Source organism: Pteropus alecto, unplaced genomic scaffold, assembly GCF_000325575.1.
Source record: "Pteropus alecto unplaced genomic scaffold, ASM32557v1 scaffold224, whole genome shotgun sequence".
In the NCBI taxonomy this organism is placed as follows: Eukaryota; Metazoa; Chordata; class Mammalia; order Chiroptera; family Pteropodidae; genus Pteropus; species Pteropus alecto.
Window position 1 is genome coordinate 521,564 of NW_006436289.1, and position 23,226 is coordinate 544,789.

The 23,226-nt window shown below is 44.4% G+C and overlaps 1 protein-coding gene across 1 annotated transcript in view; it reads left to right on the forward strand.

Moving 5' to 3' along the window:
* The window catches only part of TMPRSS13 (transmembrane serine protease 13), a 15,108-nt gene extending 5,680 nt beyond the window's left edge, over positions 1–9,428 (forward strand). The window contains exons 5-12 of the mRNA XM_006912831.1: positions 987–1,079; positions 2,045–2,088; positions 3,474–3,636; positions 4,497–4,669; positions 7,319–7,417; positions 8,551–8,693; positions 8,847–8,999; positions 9,402–9,428. Of these exons, the coding sequence (XP_006912893.1) occupies positions 987–1,079; positions 2,045–2,088; positions 3,474–3,636; positions 4,497–4,669; positions 7,319–7,417; positions 8,551–8,693; positions 8,847–8,999; positions 9,402–9,428 (895 nt within the window). The remainder of the gene's footprint in view (positions 1–986; positions 1,080–2,044; positions 2,089–3,473; positions 3,637–4,496; positions 4,670–7,318; positions 7,418–8,550; positions 8,694–8,846; positions 9,000–9,401) is intronic.
* The last annotated feature ends 13,798 nt before the right edge of the window (positions 9,429–23,226 follow it).

Below are 23,226 nucleotides of genomic sequence, written 5' to 3' on the forward strand. Positions count from 1 at the left end.
TCATTGAGTTATGTGCCCTTATGCAAGTCTGAATCTCCCTTGAGTTTCAATACATAGTGTCATTTATTCAAAGAATATTCATTGACCTTTTAATATGTGGCACCAAGACACAAAGGAGCAAGATAAGATCCCTGCCACTGGAGAACCTCTAGTATGGTGTGGGCGAGAGAGGCTTAAACCAATAATTATGGCACAATGTGATATGTAATGACAGGATGTGTGTGAAGCTCTACGGGCGCACAACAGTGAGGGTGCCTAACTGTGCTTAGAGGAGCAGAGGCTGAAGGAACCCAAGAGGGAGGAACAGCACACATAAGGGCATGCTCTCATGCAAGGATGTACCGGGTTCTAGAAAGGCACACAAGTGCCACACGGACAGCGGGGATAGTGATCCATGGATCACCCACATCACAATGATCTGGGGTACTTGTTAAAATACACCCAGAATCAGAATCTCTGGGATTAGGATTTAGAACCTGCTTAGCAAACACTCGAGGTGATTCTTGGGCACATTACTGAAATCCAGTAAGTGAATGAAAGGTCCTCAAATTTTAAAGTGCAAACCTCATGTTAACGAGAATCTTTAAGATGCAGAGTCTGGCTCAGGAGGTCCAGGTGATCCTGCTGCTGGTGGTCCATGAATCACAGTTTGGATTGAAAAGGGCTAGATCAGTGTTTCTCAAACTCAAGCAGTGCATCACCTGGAGAATCTGTTAAAACACAGAACCAGAGTTCCTGATACAGTAGGAGGTCTTGGGTAGGGCCCAAGAATTTGCATTTGTCTGGGTAGGGACCATACTTTGAGAAATACAGGGCTAGTGGGGAGCAGAGGGGGGTGATATGTGGATGAGGTCAGACCATGTTGGGCCTTGTCAGCTGCTAGCCTCTGTCAGCAGGGCTGGCTGGGACTCTGATGCCAGCTAGGGGTCTGGGGATGGGCTATTTCTCAAGCAAGATCATTTTTCTTCCCCTCTCTTCTCTTGCAGTGCTTATCGAACAACTGAGGTGGCCCATAGGGATTTTGCCAGCAGTTTCTCAATCTCTGAATACAACTCCACCATCCAGAAAAGCCTCTACAGGTATGGCTGGGCTGACTGTAAGCAAGGGAATGAGAGGGTACAGGGGGCTTTGAACTGGGGAGCCCCTCTCCTTTGGCCTTTTGGGGAACCAGCCTCCAGGACTCCATTGTGAAGGTCAGGAGCATCTCACAAACAGAACTCATTCACCATCTGCCTCCTGACTTCTTTCTGGGGCTTGATACAGAAAGCACTTAGAGGTCACAGGTGTCCCTAAGAGTTTACCTGGTTGCCAGAGACAATAATAAACTTTAGGGCCACCGGTCGGTCGGGCGTTTGAACACTACTGCAGGGAGTGGGCTTAGGGTGGGGAGAAGCTACAGCAGCAGAGGAGTGCTGGGTGCCTGTGTTTGGGGGCAGGAGGCCCATTTGGGAGGCACCAGCCTTCTCCTTTGCTTCCCCATCACTTGTCATCTTTGTATTGCAGCCCTGTCCTTGTCTGTCCCACTGAGGGGGAAGCTGATAGGGGGCGCTCCACCAGCTAGCCGTATTTACCTTGGGAGAGGAGAGAAGAAACAAGGCTCTGAGAGAAGGGGTGGGGGAAGGAAGGAAAGTGAATTAGCCGTATCCTGGATGCCTGCTTTGTGCTAGGTGCTTTGCCTGCAGTGTGGCTAGCTAGCATTGAGGAATTCTGTCAGAGGAGCGTTAGGCTACCTGTTTAATGGAAAGATGCCAGAACAATGCAGTCATGACTTCAAAGGATGTGGATCTGGACAATGTACGCAATTTGCCACTAGAAAGTGGCAGGGAGGGTGAAGAGAAGTGTGGGGATGATTTGCACTAAGCCATCTCTATTTCTGGAGAAAGAACTGGAAGGGCTTGCCCCCACCAGGAGGGAGGTCAGAATCTCCATTTTCCTTGTGCAAAAGAAATGGGATAGGAACTGAGCAGGATTCAATCAGGGAAAGCTACCTAGAAGAGGTGGCCAATGTACCCTTTTCCCCCATTTTCTGTCTTTCTTCCTGCAGGTCAGAATGCCCTTCCCAGCGGTATATCTCTCTCCAATGTTCCCGTAAGAAGATGCTCTTCCTCCTGGATTGTGGACTGTGTGGGGTGGGAGTCAGCGGGCAGAGCAGACGGATGGGATCTCTCTGGGGGAGATGGCCGGCACTAGGGGGTCCACCAGAAAGAGAGGCTTAGCCGTCAGGCCTGCTTCAGGGCCAGGATTCCTGTAAGGCACTGGAGTAGTTCTAACATGGCATCTCCCTTTCTCTTGGCTGCTCAGTCCAGCACCCCATACAAGGAAGCTGTTCAAGTTTCCTGGATTCTGGGCAGGGAGCAAAAGACCAGGAGAGAAGGACTGGGCTGGCTTAAAGCTTATATACCAATAGATAAAGAGCTAGATTGAGATCTAGACATAGAGTCAATCTTTACTGAACACATTATATGTGCAAAGCACTGTGTCTATCTCTTCACAAACATGATAGCATTTAATTCTCATCGGCTGGTGCCATTTTATGCACTTATTGAAAACAGACTGAAATGTTTACTTTGCTTTAAGTAAGTCCGTAAGCAGGTGAGTGAGGGAGTATAGGGGGTTTTGAGCCAGGGATTCTCTCTCTGATCTTTCTGGAAACCAGCCTCCAGGACTCCATTGTGAATGTCCTGGTAGGTGAGGAGCTTGTATTTGACCTCAAGTCTGACCCCCAAAGCCGAGGCCATTAATCGTTCCATGAGTGCTGTGCTCGCAGTAATGACCAGGTCAGGGTGCCTCTCTGAATAGGCCAGGCACCCGGTGCTATAGATGAAGTGCCCACACCCTCAGACCGCCTCTACTTCCTCAGTCTCTCCTCCTTCAAAGAGAAAAGATGCATGTATGAACAAACTACAAGAGCTGCCCTCCTCCATGATTCTGGGGAGATGACTCACCCCAGAACAGGCTTAGAAGTGTTCCTTTGGGACGAAGTGTCCTCAACAGCACTAAATGACCCATTGGGGAACCATGTGGGCACAAACCCACCTGTGCATTGTGAGAAGTTTATTTCTCTTTTGTTTTGAGATGATACAGATTCTCCTTATTGTCCCTATCAACTCAGGGTCATGGTAGACCTGATCTGTTTTCCTGAACTCCTAACATCAGTCCTGAGATTTTCCACTGTAACCCTAATACCATGCCCAGTGCACTGGGCATTTAGTAAACATTTGTCGAATGAATGAACGGGAAGAAAGAGGAACCTGCCTAGGGTCAAACTTCCCACTGGATGATACCAGAAAGCTAGCCACCATGTGGGAGCTCTGCTTTGGCAGAAAACAGTTATGCAGTATCAGATTAGGTGAGCAAAGCGGTGGGTGGATGCCCTCAGGACCGGGCTGCCTGGACCTGCCCTGGGCCCAGGGAGCATGGCAGGGCTCTAAGAGGAGCAGAGTTCACAGTTTGTCTCTTCTGCTTTTCTCCAGACTGTGGCCTGAGGGCCATGACGGGGCGGATCGTGGGAGGGGCACTGGCCCCAGAGAGCAAGTGGCCTTGGCAAGTCAGTCTGCACTACGGCACCACCCACATTTGTGGGGGCACGCTGATCGACGCCCAGTGGGTGCTCACTGCTGCCCATTGCTTCTTTGTGTAAGTGCCTGATGCAATGCTGCTGGGGTTCAAGGGCTGATGGCAGGCTGACTTATCTCTCTTTGGAAGTGAGCTTGGTGCTAGCCAGAAGGCACTAGTGTGTCTAAGGCCACCATTTGCAGTCGGTATTTGGCCTTGGGAATGTGAGTTATGGGTATTTGTTCTGAACTAGGCCCAGAATGAGAATGAGAATGAGAGAATGCCTTTGTTTGATGGCCCCTGTGATGACTGAGGCAGGCAGGAAGAAGGACTTGGCAGACTGTCCCTAAAGAACAGGCTGAAATAAAGAGGCTTTAAGTTTGTTGCCGCTTCCTGTAACTGGAACTTACAGGAGAGGAGCCTGAGAAATCAGGACCACTGTCTCAGGAACTGAGGGATGAGGATTGCAGGGGACGGGGGTGCTTCAATTCAGCCAACTTCTGACAGTCACTAGCCAGGTTTGTCCCTTTGAGCTGGTGGGGAGGAAAGACTTTGGAGAGCAGGCTTACCCAGTAATGAGTCTTTAGCGGGTCGCTTCATCCTGTCTAAAGCTCTGTTTTTGCTGAGTATGATACTATTGAAATGTGTCCACTCACCTTATTTGATCCTTGGTGGTGTGCAGAGGAGACAGTGGGGGTGACTGCTCACAGAGGTCCTATTCATTTCTTCTCCTTTTCTGTTGTAAGGTGCTGAGTGATCAGTTAAGAATGGCTTTTTGTACTTCAGGGCTAAGATAGAGGGCTACCTCAGGAAGTCATTTCATCCATCTTCCTGCCTCCAAGCTGGTACTTGAGGTGCAGCTTCCTGTGTTTAGCAGTAGATGCTTCCAGGGGGCTCTGCCAAGTGGGTAACCGGACCATGCTCTCCTGTGTCTCTTGTAGGACCCGGGAGAAGATCCTGGAGGGCTGGAAGGTGTATGCAGGTACTAACAACCTGAACCAGCTGCCTGAGGCAGCCTCTATTTCCCAGATCATCATCAATGGCAATTACACTGATGAGCAAGATGACTATGACATTGCCCTCATAAGGCTCTCCAAGCCCCTGACTCTGTCTGGTGAGTGAATCAATGCCTGTCAGACCCCAATCTGGCTTATCCCAGCAGCCCTTAGGGCCCAGCCCTTGCACTTGGCAGTGTCTATGGGGGCCCTAGAGCTTCAGCATGGTAGAAGTCAGACTCAGAGTTCACTTAATGGAACATCTCTATTTTACAATTGGGAAAACTGAGGCCCTGAGGTCCCAAAAGACACATCTTACATTGCAAATTGGTGACAGAGCCAGGGCTTGGATACAATATCATCAATATAAGTAGATCAAATTGTTTTACTGGTATTTACTGAGCACTTAACAGGGGCCAGACACTGCAGTAGGCATATCACATCTGATTTCATTTACTCTTTACAACCAATCCTGTGGAGCAGGTACTATTATTAGCTTCAGTTTATATATAAGGAAATGGAACTTTAGAGAGAGATAATTACCAGAGGCCACAGAGTAATAAATGGCAGGTGCAGGACTGGATCCAGGTTGGTCTAACTCCCAAACAATGCTCTTCCCACTCAGCTCTCAGCTGGCAAGTTACTAACACTGCAATTGCAAACACAAAATGTGTACACATTAAAACACCAATTGCCATGAGGTTGGAGGACCAGATGAAGCTACACGAAGGAAATATGCTCAGGAGAAGACCAAAGAAGTCTTTATTCATTAATTTATTCACTTATTTGTTAACTTATCAAATACTAAGTGTTCACTTTTTAGTGGGCTCTGTAGTTGCATTGCAAATAGAATATAATGGGTGACACACACAAAGACAGCAAATAGAGGCCAATGATATGATGTTGAAGGGAGCAGTGATACCAGTGCTTAAAGCCCAATCTATAGGAGGCACAGATGGGGACATGTAATCAGTCTTGGCAGGCTGGGAGGCTCCTCTGGGGAAGCTCGGCTAAGGTATACTGGGATTTCTGGAAGCCTTAGAAGGCTCTCTGGTTAGTCCAGCCTTTCTTGTGCTCTGAACCTATGAGCTGGTCTTTCCTGGCACATTAATTATGGAGGTGGTGTCAGTGAGTCAGTAGTTAGCTCTCAGAGTGGTGTGAGGGGGAGGAAACCTTGGCAGAGCTTGGTTGGGCAGGGCTGTCCCAGGACCACGCCTACCAATGGGCAAGATCTCTGTCCTCCTCCTGCTCCCTCCAGCCTTGTCTGTGGAGTCTCAGAGTATAAGGTAAGGGATGCCCTGGTGGTCCTGCCTTGCCCCTTACACACACATGAAAGGGGGCAGTCAGTCTGCAGGACCAGAACAGGCCTTCCCAACCTTGTAAAACCCAGACTCCGTTTGGCTAACTATCCTGATGTCACCTCCTACCATCCCTACCTCTTTAATATTATTTGGGTTTCCAAATCAAATTAAATAGTTTTAATAACCAAATGAAAAAGCCACATGAAAGCTATTATGATATTGCATATGCTCTTCAAACTATGGCAGTCCCTCTCTAGATTCTGACAGGCCCTCAGGCAGGAAGCAGACCTCTAGTCTAAGAATCAAAGCTCAGATTTATGTAGTCCTGTGCTCAGACCATGTGTCTTGATTTTTGGTTTAGAAATTAGGGCAGATTTTCTTACACTAATATGGCAGGTTGAGCACTTGAGAGTCACAGTACTATCTGACAAAACTTGTGAAAACTCACTGATAAATTTAATTCACCCATAAAAGTGAGTGGGATATATAACAGTTACATTATTTTCAAGACTATGTCTCAAAAATGAGCATAGAATATTTTAAGAAATCATGTTTTCCAATTTTTGTTAATAATTGATGCTATCCCTTCGTTTATTTTTTGTTTATTTACTTGCTAGCAGACAAGTGTGTTAGATACCAGCAATTAAAGCCCAATTTATAGGAGAATTTACCATTCGTTCTCCCTCCTTCCTCCTTTCTCCTTTCTTTCAATGTTTGCTGAATACTTTCTATGTATCAGGTACTATTCTAAGTGTAGGAAGCTACAGTGAAGAAAACAAAGAATTGAGAACACTGCAAATATTCTATCAATTAATATTTTCTTACTGTAAATCAGACTTTGGTGATAGATGCCCCAGTCCAGGGTCATCTAGGGATGTCAGCCCTCAGGGAAACTTATGATGTGATATACAACAGCACCTTCTAATTGCTTCTGAATGTGGGAGCAAGTGAGCAGCAGTTTTGTGGTCTGTGCCTCTAAGGGTGTGCTTTTCCTGCTGGAAGAGGTTGTCTCACCCTGGAGGGAGAGCCTCAGGCCTTGGCCAACCAGCAGGTGCCCTCCCCACACCAGGCTGGACACTCCACTGAGATACCGTAATACCTGGGACTTAGCCTGATGCTGCTCCTTGTGCTGACAGATAGGCAGGGCATAGGCTTTGCCAAGATAGTCACTCTCAGTGGGAAGAGACCCTCAGTCACACAGTAACAATTGGTACAGGGAGCTTCCACCCTGTACATCCTTCCACACGGCACCCACTGAAATCAGAATATTTGGGGGAACTCTGACAGTCCCTTGAAGGCTGAAGGGTCAAGATAAAGAGTTTGGTCAGTCCGAGGCCCTGGGAAATTATTCAGAACTACTCTGGAGCAAAGACGTTCTCCTAGGACACTTGTGCTCCTACCCCTCCACCACCGCCACCAAAATCTTTAATCTTGTCCCTTCACTGATGTCTTGAGGTCTTGTTGCAGCTCATATCCACCCTGCCTGCCTTCCTATGCATGGACAGACCTTCAACCTCAATGAGACCTGCTGGATCACAGGCTTTGGCAAGACCAGGGAGACAGATGGTGAGAGGAAGAGATGTTCAACTGTGTGTACACACATGCATGTGCCTGTATTCTTGTGTGTTTGTGTGAGTGTGCAGGGGTGATATGTCTGGGCAGATAGGTGGGGGCCTATCTAGATGAGGGCTTGGGTGTGAATGTGTGTATATACACACTTGCGTATATGTCAAAGCAGTCACTGTGACAATGCCTTCCTGCCAAGACCACCAGGAAAACCTCTATAGTTGAGCAAGTTGGGTTCATTGCTCATTGTGCTGAGGGGGAACACACACCATGGAGAACTATGGCACATTTTGAAAAGGGTTGTTAGAGAGAAACCTGCATAGGATGTAGATGGTTTGGAAGGTTCAAAGTGGAGCCTGTCTTTAGATTGGATGCTTTCAGGAAGCAGGAAAATTCCATGATTGGGTCTCTAAATAATCTGATCTAGAAGTTTTGAATAGACTAGGTCTAAAGCTGTATGCGATAAAGAAACAGCAGCTGTTCCTATTGGCTGGGAGGGGGTTTTTGATATTGGGATTTGCACAGTGACCTACCTTGTTTTCATCTATGCTTAACTGGATTATAAACTGGTTTTGTTTTGCCTCAGTTCATCACGGTCACAGAGTGGTCTTGTCTGATATTGGTTCTAAAAGATTGTTTGTATGTGGCAGGAGAGTGCCACAGCCTAGCTGACCGGCTGTGAGACTCAGGCCATGTTCCTCTGGTCAGTGCGATGAAGTGGTGACTGGCCAGGGAGCAGCTTTTTCTGTTCTTGGCTCCATAACTGACTAGCTGTGTGACTGTGAGCAAGTCACTTCTGCAGCCCTGAACTTCATCTGTAAATGGATGAATTCCACCTCTTTAGGACACCTAGTTACTAAAAACAAATTAAGTGATATATATTGGATGATTCTTGGAATACAGAAAAGCATTGTGCAATATGCAAGGTAGCCTGATAGGCTGAGTTTGTCCATGTACACATATGTCTTTATTATATGTAGTGAGTTGTGTCTGGTGCAAGGGTGTGTGTGCCCATATGTCCTGGGTGGCCAACCATGGGAATGCTGAGTCTGGGCGGACAGCTAGAAGGCCACAAAGTTATTCGGAGTCTTAATCCCTTCCCATCCTCTCTCTCCTCTCCCACTTCATTGAAGAGAAGACATCCCCCTTCCTCCGGGAGGTGCAGGTCAACCTCATCGACTTCAGGAAGTGCAATGGCTACTTGGTCTATGACAGTTACCTTACCCCAAGGATGATGTGTGCTGGAGACCTTCAGGGAGGCAGAGACTCCTGCCAGGTGGGGCTGCTTCTGAGTGGGGCTCAGGCTCTGGAACACTGGGGAGTGAGGGAGAGCCGAGGTGTTGGGGCTGGAGTGGGAATCGTGTGCCCACCATTTCCTGCTCGAGGACCACCTCTCCCACCCTGCTGATGTGCATGTTTTCTCCTATAGGGAGACAGTGGGGGGCCCCTGGTCTGCGAGCAGAACAAGCGCTGGTACCTGGCAGGAGTCACCAGCTGGGGCACAGGCTGTGGCCAGAGAAACAAACCCGGCGTGTACACCAAAGTGACAGAACTCCTGCCCTGGATATACAGCAAGATGGAGGTGAGAGCCTATATGGGACACTGACTGAGCAAGTAGGGAACCCCGAAAGTGAGGTGCCTAGAAGAGGACCCAGGCTTTCCCCGAGGTCTTGGCAAAGGTTCCCTCACATTCTTGTGTTCAGAGGTATTCGCAAAGTGCAAAAGATTGGGACAGGACAGGAGTCGAGCATCAGGCTTCCAGCTTCCTGTGTTTATATCCTTCCTCTTCCTTCTGCAGAACAGAGCTCAAAGGGTTGAAAAGGGGTGGGCTTAGGCTGGGTGCTAGCCCCAGTATCACTCTCCTCTCTGAGGGGCGGTGCCAGGTGACAGGAGGGTTGAATTTTAGCCTCTGAACCCCACCTTTGCATCTGTATTCTGGGCCCACCCGGCCCACCCTCACCCTGTTCTCCCGTTTCTTCCTCAGAATGAGGTGCGCTTCCGGAAATCTTAAGCAGCTGTCCTGCTCCGCCTCACAGCACTGACTGCTGCAAAGAGTGGCCAAAGGGACTGGGCCATTTGCAACATCATCTGAGCTAAAAGCCACCAGATACCTTTGTTACCGCCACCTCCACTGTCTGTGACACCACTTGCTGTCCAGGGATGGTAACAGGTTTTGTTGGAGTACCTAGGCTGTCCCCAGCAGGAGGATGTTCCTGTTGGCATCACAAGCATCCTATTCTCTCAGACCTCTTGCTGGTGCCATGGACGTGGAGAGGTGGCTGCCCTGTGGCCGTCCACGCTGACAACTGTGAACAGGGCTCACTGCTCTTGTTTGGTCACAGGCTTCTGGGGGGTGGATTTCATTTCATTTTATTTTTATATTAAAGAAATAGAAGTAGATGTATTTTTAAAGATTCTTTAAAATTTTCTGGAGGTGAGGAGCTAGCATCAGTCACCCCAAGAACTCTGAGGGGCTCGTGGGAACTGTACCACTCTGGCATCCAGTGGTAAGTTCCTGGCCTCAAAGGACCAAATGAATTGGCCCCTTTGAGATGCTCAGGGAAGTGAATCTTCATGTGGACTAGCAGGCAAATCAAAGACAAAGGGAGCAACAGCTGTTGCTGTATTCGAGTGCTATCACCAGGGCATGAAGAAATGGATACTGCTTCTTCTTGGGCCCCCCACCGGGGCTGGGAAAACCCAGGTAGACAGTCATTTCTCATTCCCAGCACTGTTCTAGGACTTTGGAGTTTCTTCTCAGGTTTCTCTACCCTTCAATTTCTCAGTTTTTCCAGAAACATAGCACCAATAGGAAAACTTCCATAGAGAGAAAGCTGACACTGTGCCCAGGCCCTCCGAACAGCCTTTCTGAAGGATCCCAGTAGCCCTGTCCCTGCAAGCCATCGGTGTGCCTGGCCTTCACTCTAGCTAAAGGCCTGGACCTTTCCCAGTCTTTTCTCTGGGACACCTGTTCCTTCCCCAGTCCCATTGTCCTCACCTTGCTTGGGCCTGTCTGGTTGTGCTTCGACTACCAGGGGCAGGGTCCAAGCAGATCAACCTAGCCCAGTCCAGGCAGGCAGCCACTCAGGAGAAAGACTGCCCTTAAAGAATAGGCTGGAGTAGTATGATGTGGCTGGGCAGAATCTGAGGGGCTGGTTACATGTTATCAAGGATGGAGGTGTGAGGGAGAAGGCACTTGCACAGCAGCCCCCAGCAATGGTTCTGTGACCTGAAAAATTTGTCATTGGATGTTCTACTGGTACCTTAGCTAGAAAATTAAAATTGTCCACCCAGGTACCCAGACATCCTCAGTTTGGATTCTGAGTTTTGGTTCCTCTGCTTTGAGTTTTGCTCACTTAATCATACATTCATTTATGTATTTATTCACCAACCATATCAATATGTAGTCTATGTCAGGCCCACTGATGACAAAGACCAAGATGATGTCCTCAAGAACTCATAGTTGTGACCAGTTTGATGGCAACTACGATCGAGTTTGAGCACTGTGCTTAGAACATGGATGAAGAAGCCACCTAGAGAGGTCAGGGAAGGCTCTCACAGAGGAGGTAATGTTTGAAATGAGTTTTAAAGAGTAGGTGAACCTTCGCAAAGCAGATAGAGATGAGGAAAGGACACTCCATTGTCTGTCCTTTTTCCTTTTTCCTTTTCCTCTCCTTTCTCTTTCTGTATCTCTTTCTGCCAGCTCAGCAAGAGACATGTTTACAAAGAAGCCCCAGTGTTTACTCAACTATTTCCAGGAGAATTGGATGGCTCCTTCCCATTAGCTTCTTCTGAAAGGTCTATTCCTTCTATGCACTTACTTTCCCTGCATATAATATATTGACCTCAACCATTATGATCCCACTGTTGAGTGCCCAGCACCTCTAATGACCCCAACACACACATTCATGCCTTTAGTCACCAGCACAGAATTCTCCAGGCTGGCCTTTGGGCACCTCAAGATTTTTTGCTTTAGTTTCTCATATCAATATCAGGGGAAGTCTTTCTTCCAATTTTTTTCTTGCTCCATCTGGAAAAGATAGTATAGGGGTGGGGGCAGATGCCAGGCTTACTATATTAGCAGTAGGTATAGCACAATGATGGTATATTATGGATCCCATAATTTCCCACAATCTCAGTGGTTTAACCCAATCAAAGTTTGTTTCTCACCCACCTACTCTTCCAGTGAGGGTGTCTGATTAGAGACTCTCTTCTACATGATTGTCAGGGACTCAGATTCTTTCCACCTGGTGACTGTCATCCGTGTCAAACCAGTGGAAAGGAAAAAGAAAATACGAAGAAAGTACATGCACTCTTAAATGCTCTGGCCCAGAAGTGATATGCGTCATTTTCACTCACATTTTGTGGATGTCAACATGTCATATGGCACCACCTAGATGAAGGGGGACTGGAAAATGCAGTCCTTAGCCAGCTCCATGCAAGAGCAAGCACTCATTTTAGAGGACAACTAGCTATCTCTGCCTAACGGCAGAAGCCGGTCATCCCAGAAAGTAGGCCTTGGGGTGGAGAGTCAGGGCTTAGGCCACCTCTGTTCCTTTCTCCTTAGATACGAGACCCTTTCCCTCCTCTCTCCGACTTTCTGGGGGCATAGATTGATTTGCTGGGGTGCAGAGGTTGGTGTGCTGGAGAAGAGGTAAGGTAGAGAAGAACTGTTTCTGGATAGGAAGAGAAAAATATTCTTTAGGCCCAGGACATCTATAGAGGCTACAAAAATCATGGAAGTTGGGTTATGGGACTTTCCAAATTGGTCCAGAATCTCCGGGGACATGTGTGTATATATATATTGGTCGGGGAAGGTGTTGCTCATGGCCCCTTTGAGGATTCACTCAGGGAGATGAATCCTCATTTGGGCTAGCAGGCAAATCAAAGACACCTCCAGGAACCAGTCAAACTCTCTGGCTTTGTCAATTTGTTGACTGCTGAGTTTCCCTGGGGAGGGAGTGGATGCCCAAGTGAGTGTGTTCAGAGTGGGGCAGATGATGGCTCTTTGGAGAAGGAGCCAGTTACAGTCTAGCTGCTCATCCAGCCGCCTCGGATTTGGTTAGATTACCAAGGCTACTGTTTTCCATAATTGTTTAGTCAATGTCCTCATGAAATTAGGAAGAAAGACATTGGGAGATGTACAAGGATAGCTCCCTGTAATGATAATGATGGGACAATGATAATAATAGCCAGCATTTACTGAATGTTTGCTATGTGCCAGATCCTGTGCTAAACACCTGATGCGTATTATCTCCTGTAAGCATGAAGTAGACATTGTTATTATCCCTATATTATGAATTAAGAAACAAAGGCCAAGGGAAGTGAAATAAGCTTCCTAAAACTATACAACTACTAAATGGTAGAGCTGGACTTTGAATTCAGGCTATCTGATTTTAAAAGCTGCTTTTTAAAATCAGAGAATCCTCCTAGCTATGACCTCATAGGGTCTGCCACCTAGGTCTGTGGATCTTTCTATTCTCCACTGGTCCTCTAATGTTGGAGGGGCAGGGTAGGAGGGGCAGAGAAGGCTGGGCACATCCCTCAGAGAGTCACATGACCAGAGGCTCAGACCATGCAGTTTCCAGAACCTGTGATAAGTGCATCATGAGTGGGAGGAGGCCACCTCTCCCACCCTTGTCCCATGTGGATGGTTTCTGGGAGGCTCTCCCATTCCATAAAAGCTGTCACCCCAGGACACCCCCATGTCTCATCAATGTGGGTGGGTGGCCCTGAGAGGCACATGCCACTCATTCCCTACCTCCTCTGCACTGGCCTAGGCTTCCTGTTCCTTGGAAATCTTGTGCCAGCAGGGAGCAAGCTCCATACTTATCTTAAAATAGGCCCACCCAGAGAACATGGAGGACAGTGCTCTGGAGATAAGCATCCCAGACTGTCCAGGCAGGAGGTTTTATTATTTATTAGATGAGTCCTCTGAGAAGGGGAGGACATGAACTGGTCTTTGGTCCTTCACATCTTAGCTCTTGCCAGCTGGAAAGGTGGACATAATAGAATATCTCCTCTGCCTAAGCCCTGAGTCCCAGAAGTTCTTCACTCTTCATACAAGGAGGGAGCTAAGAATCTTCTTCGAATAATTCCTTCTAATTATACCATGTAGTAGTGGAGAGACCACTGAAGTTAGAATCAAAGTACCTGGAGGTATGAATTCCAGCTTCACCACTTACATAGCTATGTGATCTTGGGCAAGCCAACCTGTTTCCTCATATGCGAATGGGTGTATCTGTCTCACATGTTGTTGCAAGATTAAATGGGACAATATAGGTAAACACACTGGAAAATGTGGTTGGCATATTGTGACATCTCAATAAATGTTGCATTTGCAGCAAGGGGGCCAGATCCTTTACTTTCATATCAACTTTACCAGAAAAATGATCTGAGAGAGGGAAATTTGGATAAATCCTCAGTTCTTAGGAAATCTGATATTTCTCTGCATAAACTTCTCTCTTAGTCTTACAGCAATGGACTGATCTTCCATGGAGGTGATACTGCCACCTGGGGCAGACAGACGTCCCTTATTGGTAGTTTCTCTAAGTCATGGAATTTCACTGAGTTGAGTTCACCCTGCTTTCTCTTGTCATTGATGGGACCGGGATGGCTACCTGTCCCTGGCCCTGCTCTGGTGGTCTGACAGCTCAGTCAATGGAGCTGACATTCAGGGCTGTGAGGGAGTACACATTCTTGCACTCATGGAGTCCTCAGTCCATAGCCATGTGCTTCCTGCTCTGTCTCATCAATGAAATGCCATGTTGCCAAATCTGGCGAACACATTTTAGTCCCCATTTTACTAGAACTCTCTGTAGCATTTAACTGTTGATTATTCCCTACTTTGTGAAATTGCTATGGCTTCTGTGGCATCAAACTCTTCCAGTTCCCCTTTTGGTCCTCTGGTTGGTCCTTTTGTCTTCCACGAGCTCTATACATGGTATTCCCCAGGAGACTACCCTCAGCTCTCCTCTTATGGTAAATGCTAACCCTGGCCATTTCATCCATTCCTGACATTTACAACTAACATCTGTGACTAAGGTACAAGAAATTGCCACTTTCTTTTTTAAAAGCAAATTAAGTCTGACTTTGAATTGCAGCAACCTGGCTAGAAAATATCCCTCATCATGTTCTCCCCCAGGAAGTGCAGCCTTGGGAGCGCTTGCCCACTGCTCTCCAGGCTGGTTACACAGACTTCATAGGCCCCATCAGAGGATTTTATAGGCAAAGGAAGTAGCTCACAAACCTGCTGCTCTTGGTGCCCCTGTCTCAGGAATCCTACTCTCCTGGGCCAGACTCAGGATTCTCCTCTTTCCTCAATCCCCTAAGCCCTTCTCCTTGAAGAGAGCTCAGGCCCATCTCTCTTATGAACATGGCACAAAGGCCTGTAAATGCTCTTTTGGGTTTAAGCCATTCCTTTCTGATGAGATCATGGCAGAAATCGAGATGAACATAGATTTCAATAATTGTGTACATATTTTCATGTAACCTAAGTTTTTATTCCTCTAAGATAAAGTACTATAGGTGGAATCGTTTGGTCATATGGTAATCGTATGTTTAACCTTATAAGAAACCGGCAGAGTGTTTTCAGAGTGGTTATACCATTTTGCATTCACACCAGTAATATAAGAGTTCCAATTACTCCACATCCTCATCAGTAATTGGTATCGCCAGTATTTTTTATTGTAGCCATTCTAATAGATGTATAGGGTATCTCACTGTGGTATTAATTTGCATTTCTCTAATGACGTGATGTTGAGCATCTTTTTATGTGTTTATTGGCCATCTGTATATCCTCTTGGTGAAGTGTCTGTTTAAATCTTTTGTTTTGTTGGGTTGCTTGTTTCTTATTAGTGAGTTTTGAGAGTTCTTTATATATTCTAGATACTAGTCTTTGTTATATATGTGATTTGTAAGTATTTTCTCCCTGTGTGTCTTGTCTTTTCATTCTCTTAATTGTATCCATACAGAGCAAAATTTTTATCGATTTTTTTCTTTTAGAATTGTGCTAAGAACTTTTTGCCAAATACACATTCTCGAAGATTTTCTCTTATGTTTTCTCTTAAGGATTTTATTGTTTTACGTTTTACATTTGGACCTATGATCCATTTTGAGTTAATTTATGGATACTATTGAGGTAGAAATAGAGGTTTATTTTTTATTTGTTTTTAAATGGATGCCCAATTGTTCTAGAACCATTTATTGAAAAGACTGTGCTTTCCCATCTAATGCCTTTGAATTTCATCAAAAATCAATTGAGCATATTTTTGTGGGTATATTTCTAGACACTTTATGCTGTTCCATTCATCTATGTGTCCATCATTTCACCAATGCTAACCTGTCTTAATTACTGTAGATTTATAGTAAGTCTTAAAGTTTGGTAGGGCGAGTCCTTCAAATTTGTTCTTTCTCAAACTTATTGTGGCTATTCTAGTTCCTTACATTTCCATATAAGTTTTAGAACTAGCTTGTCTATATCTACAAAGAATCCTGTTGGAATTTCAATTGAGATTGCATTAAATTTATAATCAGTTTGGAGAGAGTTAACATGTTAACTATTGAGTCTTCCATACCATGAACATGGTATGTTTTTCCATTTTTTGAGATCTTCTTTGATTTTTTTTCAGTCTAGGTTTTATAGTTTTCAGTATACAACATTTATATGTATTTTATTACAATTATAACTAAGTATTTAATTACATGTTAACATAAATAACATTTTTATTAAAATAACTATATTTTTCAAAACAAAAAATAAAGAGAAAAGTGGCATTTTACATTTTTGTGAATCTCTTTAATGTTTGACTTAATAAAATAACTGGATTCTCATAATTAATTCATTATTCAATCTGTTATGATATATTGTTTTGGTTGAAATGTATGAAGAAAATCTAATCTCATACAGATATAAAGTTGGAAAGTAAAAAAGCATTTTAATAGTCTTATCGGATAATTGTGGAAACTTTTCTTTGATACAATACTCAAACTTGACAAGTAATTGTTTCTTAAAAGTTAGTTTCAATGTGGAATCTGAAAACTGTGAATGAACTTTTTGTACTTGCTTACATTAAAATCTCTTAGTCTGTGCTGCACTTGGAATGTGTTTTTTGTTTATGTCTAATTTTGTAACATCGTGCATTTGGAAATATTGGTTCCAAAGAGTAATGAACATCTTTCAAATGTTGACAATTTTATTATATAAGATCAAAAATAATATGTATTAATATAACCACTGACCTCATCAGAAAAGTCTTTAAGGACTGGGAAGCCATCACACTCATGGTGAAGGATGCAAATTTTCCAAAATTCTGATTTTTAGTTGAAAGTTTAAATTCTATTTTTAGCAACAAATAGATGTTTTACTGGAAGTGACAGCTCTTTTTGTTGATTTTTTGAGAAAATGATTGCTAACTATCAAGTCTGGATAATCATAGTTTGTCAATCTTCATTCAAGTAAAAATGGTGTTTCATGAAAAAAGTGTCAAGTTCAGCTTGCCTCTCAAAAATAACAAGTGTTTTCCCTCGAGAAAACCTTAGTATTTTGGTATGCAACAGAAGTGCAATATGCATACTTCCCATTTTTCACACTGAAAATTAAAAAGACATGTATTCAGGACTGAGATAGTTAATAATTTGTAATAATTAATAATTTCTACTGCTTCATCAAGGATGCTCCAAAGTGTAACTGGCAAGTGTGTGGTGGTGAAGGACACCATAACTAGAAGTCCAGCTTGGTGCCATTGCCTTGATTCATACTAAGGAACAAGCAGTTTTGCCCACCTTTGTTTTTGTATCAACAACGTCAATGCAGTGAAAAAGACAAATGACATCATAATGTTATTATGAAAATAGTTTCAACCCAGCTGATCCCTTGAAAATGCCTCAGGCACCCTCACAAGGTCCTCAGACCACATTTTGAGGACTGCTGCATTAGACCACACAAGACAAAAAAAAAAAAAAAAAAGGAATCTGCAGGTATTGATTTGGGATAGGTACTTCCTGGAAATTCTATTGGAACCCTATCTATCTCACTCTCAGGAAAAAGTGAACGATCTCTCACCTGAAGAGGTCTGAGTCTAGTCAGCTTTATGTGGTAATGTTGGGTTTATTGAAGAAGGGGAGTGCTAATGTAATTGCAGTTTAATGAAGAGCTCAGTGGTAGGAGAAAGAAGAGTGATTGGAACTTTGTATTTTCTTAATTTCCTGATCTTGATGCATCCTAGGTAGTACACTAATTCTAGTTAGAAACACTTTAATTATTCTGCCCCAAATTAGGAGCATGGCTAATGTCCTCAACAGCCCAGATGAGGTCTGGGTAGAGTCTTTGTGGTTGGGAGTAGAGATAAGGTCCCCATCAGGCTCTTCTCTAATAATCCCACTAACTGGACTAATAGATGGCTCAAATTCAATTGAATTCAACAAATTTCCACAAGCAGTTACTGGTACTGGGGACGATATTAAATGCTTGAGCGGGGTGGAGGTTGGGATGGAGGACACACACCTATGGATAATTTATTATGGTGTCCCCTCCTTGGCCCTTTCTACCCTGATCTCTTTTTTTAAGCTTCATTGTTTTTGTACTTTTGTAATTTAACTCTCACTGTTACTGGAGAGTGGGGATCCTCTCCCGGCGTGTCGTCCAGGTTCTTGATGTCTCCAACAAAGAATTGAGCGAGACACCGAAATACAGCAGAAAAGGAAAGCTTTATTAGAAGAGAAAGTACACTTCCAGATGTGGAAGGAGGACTGAGCAAGAGAAGCGTGGCTCAAAAGGTCTGGTAACAAAGCCTTTGGGGTTTTTATCCCTATTTGCTGTGAGTGGTTACTTTTCTTACAGGGCTGGGCTTCCTTGATTGACAATTAAGATTGACACGACTCAGTGATTCATCATTTGCTTTCTGTGTGTGTTCGTTCCCAGAATTCAGTCTGTTATAATGATATTAATGAATTTCCAGGCATATGCATCGTATTACAATGATGGTATAATTAGGCTCAGGTGAGTTGAAGGTTGTTAGGGTCCTCATTGCACAGGTGCGAGTTACGAGCTTAAACTGGTACCTAATTCTCTGCTTAATTGTTTCTTTGTGGAAGTTACTTTTAGCCTAAAAATGCCTTCTGGCTTGCTTAATTGTGGGCGGATTAGGGCAGACCCCTTCTATAATAGGATGACCTATCGGTGTCTTTGCAGGCAGACCTAAAACCCCCTAACTAACTTTCTTGCCTCTTTTCTAAGAGCCATGAACTCACTTATTATTAGTATGGATACTGAGGGACGAGAGGTCTCTTCTTCTGTATCTGCTTCCTGTTTAGAATGGCCACAGTCCTTGACGACAGGGTGCCTTAGGCTTTTGCCGCCCCCTCCTTTTGCGGCCATCCAGCCAGGGTGCCCCTGGACGCCCCGGGCCCTGCTCGCTCGCAGCCGCGGGCTTATTGATTTGCCTATTAAGCAAGTAAAGGAAAATAGGCTTGGTTAATATATTTCTTAAAGAGAAAAAAAGACCTTTGGCCTAAAGTCCCCTCCCCTCTCAGACTCTAAGGGCCCTGTCTGGCCTAACACTATTTCTGCTAACAATGGGCCAATGACTCTTATCAACAGCCAGAGGAACTGAGGAGTTACCAGTTTCAAGGCAATTATGGGAATTTGAGGGAGAGGGCCTTTTTCCCAAAGAAAGGAGGAAAGAAAACTTAACAAGGTTTACTAAAAAGATTAAGAACTCTGCAAGAGATGTCCCATATCATTTCCTGCTAAAAGATTAAGAACTTTAATTCTTAATCTTTTTTCACTGAATTATAATTTTTATAGAAAATTTTATTTGACATACAACATTTTCCAGCAAAAAGGCGATATATAGGAAGAGTTGGCGTACACTGCTGCTACAGAAACAAAAAATACTGGAAAAGGATGAAAAATAAGTGTGATTTGCTGATTCTATTTTACTGCACTCAAAACTAGACACGCAGCTGGCATTAGCTCCAAAATAAAGATTAATCCAAGTGATGTCCTCTATCATCACTACAGGAGAATTAAAAAAAAAGAAAAGAAAAGAAAAAGAAAAAACCCAAACAATCCTCGAAACTATAAAAATAATATAAAGAGTACCATGTATTTGTGGCAAGCATTGTGCTATAAACTCTTCACATCATCACATACTTTATCTTATTTAATCTCTCAAGAAAATTTTGAAGTAGGTACTCTTGCTAAGAAAAAAATAATTACTTTCAATCCCACCACACACAAGGTAAATGTTATTAGCATTTTGGTAAATCTAGAACTCTTTTTATGCATCCATAGCGAGAGTTCTACAATTTTTTATAAGTAGGATCCTATGATACAAATTATTTTTGTATCTCGATTTCTTTTCTCAATGACTTGTGGTAAACATTTTCTCCCAGGGGATGGAGATTATCATCTTTAACAGTTGTAGCATATTTCATTGTATAATTGTATTGATTTACTTAATTTGTCAGTGACATCTAAACTAGGGCAGTTAGTTTCCAGATTTCGATGATATAAACACTGTTCCATGAAGATTTTGTGCTTGCTTCCTTCTGAAGCAATGATCTCCTAAGGGTAAATTCCTAGAAGTAGGATTGTTTACATTTTTATCCAAAATGCCAAACTGTTTTCAAAAGAGTTGAATTAATGTCTACTCTTCCAACAGTGTCTAAGTCTACTACCCTTCACCTCAAAGAATGCTAAAAGGCAGACATAAAAGCACATGTGAATGTGTTCTCGCATGAATACCTTTGTGAATATGTGAGCTGTCCACATGTGTGAGGACTTACTTATTCATTTAACAAATATTTTTTAGCCTCTACCATGAGGCAGGCACTCAGCTAGGGCTATAACTGAAAAACTCAACATGGTCCCAGCTCTCATGAAGTCTAACATACACTTAAAAAAACAAAAAACAAACAAACAAACAAAAACCCCGCCATAAGTGCTTGAAGACAAGTTATACCAAGATATGACCACACATAACTAGGCTCTATCCTGGTCTGGTGATGGTGGCTGGAGATGGTAGAGGAATTAGTGAAGTCTTCCTTGAAAAAGAGATGTTAGAACTAAAATCTGAAGAGCGAGGGGTCATTAACTAGACAAAGAGTAGGAGGAACTGCATTCCAGGCAGAGAGAATTTGTATCTCTCGTCCCACCCTCAGTGTGAACCATCTTGCTGGGAGACTCTACTGCCATTTTTCACACATGAACATTCCAGCCATTCTGCCTCAATTTACCATTCTCCCACCTCTTTTTCTTCCTGAGACAGATGGAGCATAGCTTGAAGAATGCAAACATAGAGAGGATGGAGCCCAAAGAGTAAAGGAGATAGTGGGGCCAGAGGATGCTAAAGAGGTGGCAGGACCTTGTGTCTGATTACGTTTGTCTGAGCATGTACCTGCATTTGAGCACATGCGTGAATATCTAAGTGCTGTTAGTAGGTGTGTTAGTGCACTGCTTCTCAAAGTGTGGTCCCCGCTCCCCCCATTACACACACACACCAGAAGAATCAACAACCCCTGGGGATGGAACTCAGCAATCCGTTTTAACAACCCTCCTGTGGTTGAATACCTGTGTGCTCCAGGCTTTGGGGTATTTGACTTGCAGGTGGAGATTTGCATCTAGGCATCCTCTAGTCAGGAAGCACTCCATGGTTCTTGACTTTGTTCTCTCAGAGCATTGCCAAGTCTAGAGCAGATACTGTGGGACCCTTATCAGACATTAAATTATGACGAAAATGATGATAGCCAGATATGTTTCCAGCTGAATCCCTGTTTCTTACCAGTCCCTCAGTAGAGCAGCCACAAGGCACCCTTCTTTTATCAGAGACAGAAATCTAATCTCACCAGTGCACAAAGCAGGGAGTTTACAATGGGAGAGGCAAGAGAAATGACCTATTCGGAGTGGAAAAATACTTCTCTGCACTTCCCCTAAACAGATTGCCTGGACAAAGAAAACAATTTCCTGCCTATCTTGGCTAATGACACTGAGTGTACAGAGAGAGACAAAGAGGGCAGGGGTGGGTGCCAGGGCTGCAACCCTACACTGGGTAGGAGTCGAGGTGGCTGGTGTCCAGGGAGGGTGTCCTCGTATCACAGGATCATGCATAGTAGGAGCCCCCAGAGCAGGATCTCCTCATGGGAAAAGGGGCCAGGAGCCTAAAAGCTATGAGCCAAGGTTGCATCTTCACCAAACAAAACCCCAAATAAGTGCCTGCTTTGTATCCAGATTCAAGTCCTGACTCTGCCACTTACCAAATGAGAGATTTTGAAAAAGTTATTTCAATTCCTTCAGGCTCAGTTGCCTTGTCTCTGAAATGGGAGTAATAACAGGATACATAGCACAGGGCCATTGTGTAGATTGATAGAGGTGACCCATGTGAATTCATTTGCACTGTGCCAGGCAGATGGTAAATGCTCATTGCATTTGTAGTACTTCCCTGAAGTGTCTTCCCATCAGAGAATTGCATCGAGTTCTGTTGCTCTACCACCTCAGCCTGCTCAATGAGTTAAATTGGATTGATCAGGTCCCCCAGACATGGGGCGTGGTCAATGGTGCTTTCATCCCTGCCGGAGCATTTAGTATCCTGGCAGTGCCACAAAGGCAAGTAGGTCAGAAGCAGTGGACATGTTCCTCTGGCCCAAGGTTGCTGCTGTCTTGCTTCTCTGCATCTGCTATAAGTTTTGTCACAATGATCTGTGATAGGGTGAGGTTCACCATAAGGAAAGTCGTGTCACAGGAAAATGGGAATATACCTGGCACTCAAGGTTGTTGTATGGGAAGGTGTGCTATATGCCTAGTTCTGTACCTGGCACATGAAAGGTACATAATAGATCGCTGTTAAAAATGAAGTTCTATATTGGGGCTGGTCAGAGTGGGACTAGTTAGTACAGGAAAGTTAAGAAGCGAATATTTATCGAGCAATTGCCATTTTCAGGCACCGTGGCAGGTATTTTCCATGTGTTATCTCAATCCTCACAACAACCCTGTGGAACAGAGAATGTCATTAATACCACCTTCACAGATGAAGAAACTGATGCACAAAGAACTTAAGTGACTTGGCCAAGACCAACAGTACTGGATTATATTTAGCAATTATCCATGCTCATTCTATTCCCCTCTTACTGCCTTCTCAAAGAACCTGTTCTTTGACATAGACACTGTAGACAGCATTAATCATCTCTCCACTGAGCAAGATTTATTTGCCAAGGAAATAAATTTACCAGCTTTGTTCATTTTGCCCACTCTGACCGCAGTGGAGTTCCTGGCCTTGACTCTCTTACCTTCTTCTACTACAAGCAAAATCCCTTCTCTCTTGTTCATTTCTCAGCAAAGGGCAGCTGGGAACATTTAAATTGTGTGCTCCATGAACAAGGGTCCTTAAGAAAGAATGGGAAACTAAAAATAAACTCAGTTGGGTGGAGTTTCTGAGGACTCCTCTAATGGTAAATTGGGGCTGAACTTTGAAGGGAGATGGGGCAGAGAATGGAATCCTGACACCAGGTTCAGAAGCTCTTGGCCTCACTGATTTAATTCCTGGGGCTGGCCTTCTCCCAGACCCAGTCAGCTTTCTAATCAGCACAACAGGGCAGGGGATGGGGCCTTAAGAAGGCTGTGTCACAGGCCATCCCACTTGGGCAGCAGCCTGTCCTCTTTCCCCTCCGCTGGTGGAAGAACCAGATAAGAAAAACAGACCCTAAATGGAAACTTATAAACCCCTGTTCCTTCCCAGCAGGACTTTCTGATCCTGCCAACTAGATCAGCCTCTACCTCTGCACATCTCATTCCAACCTCTGTGCCTCTCAGC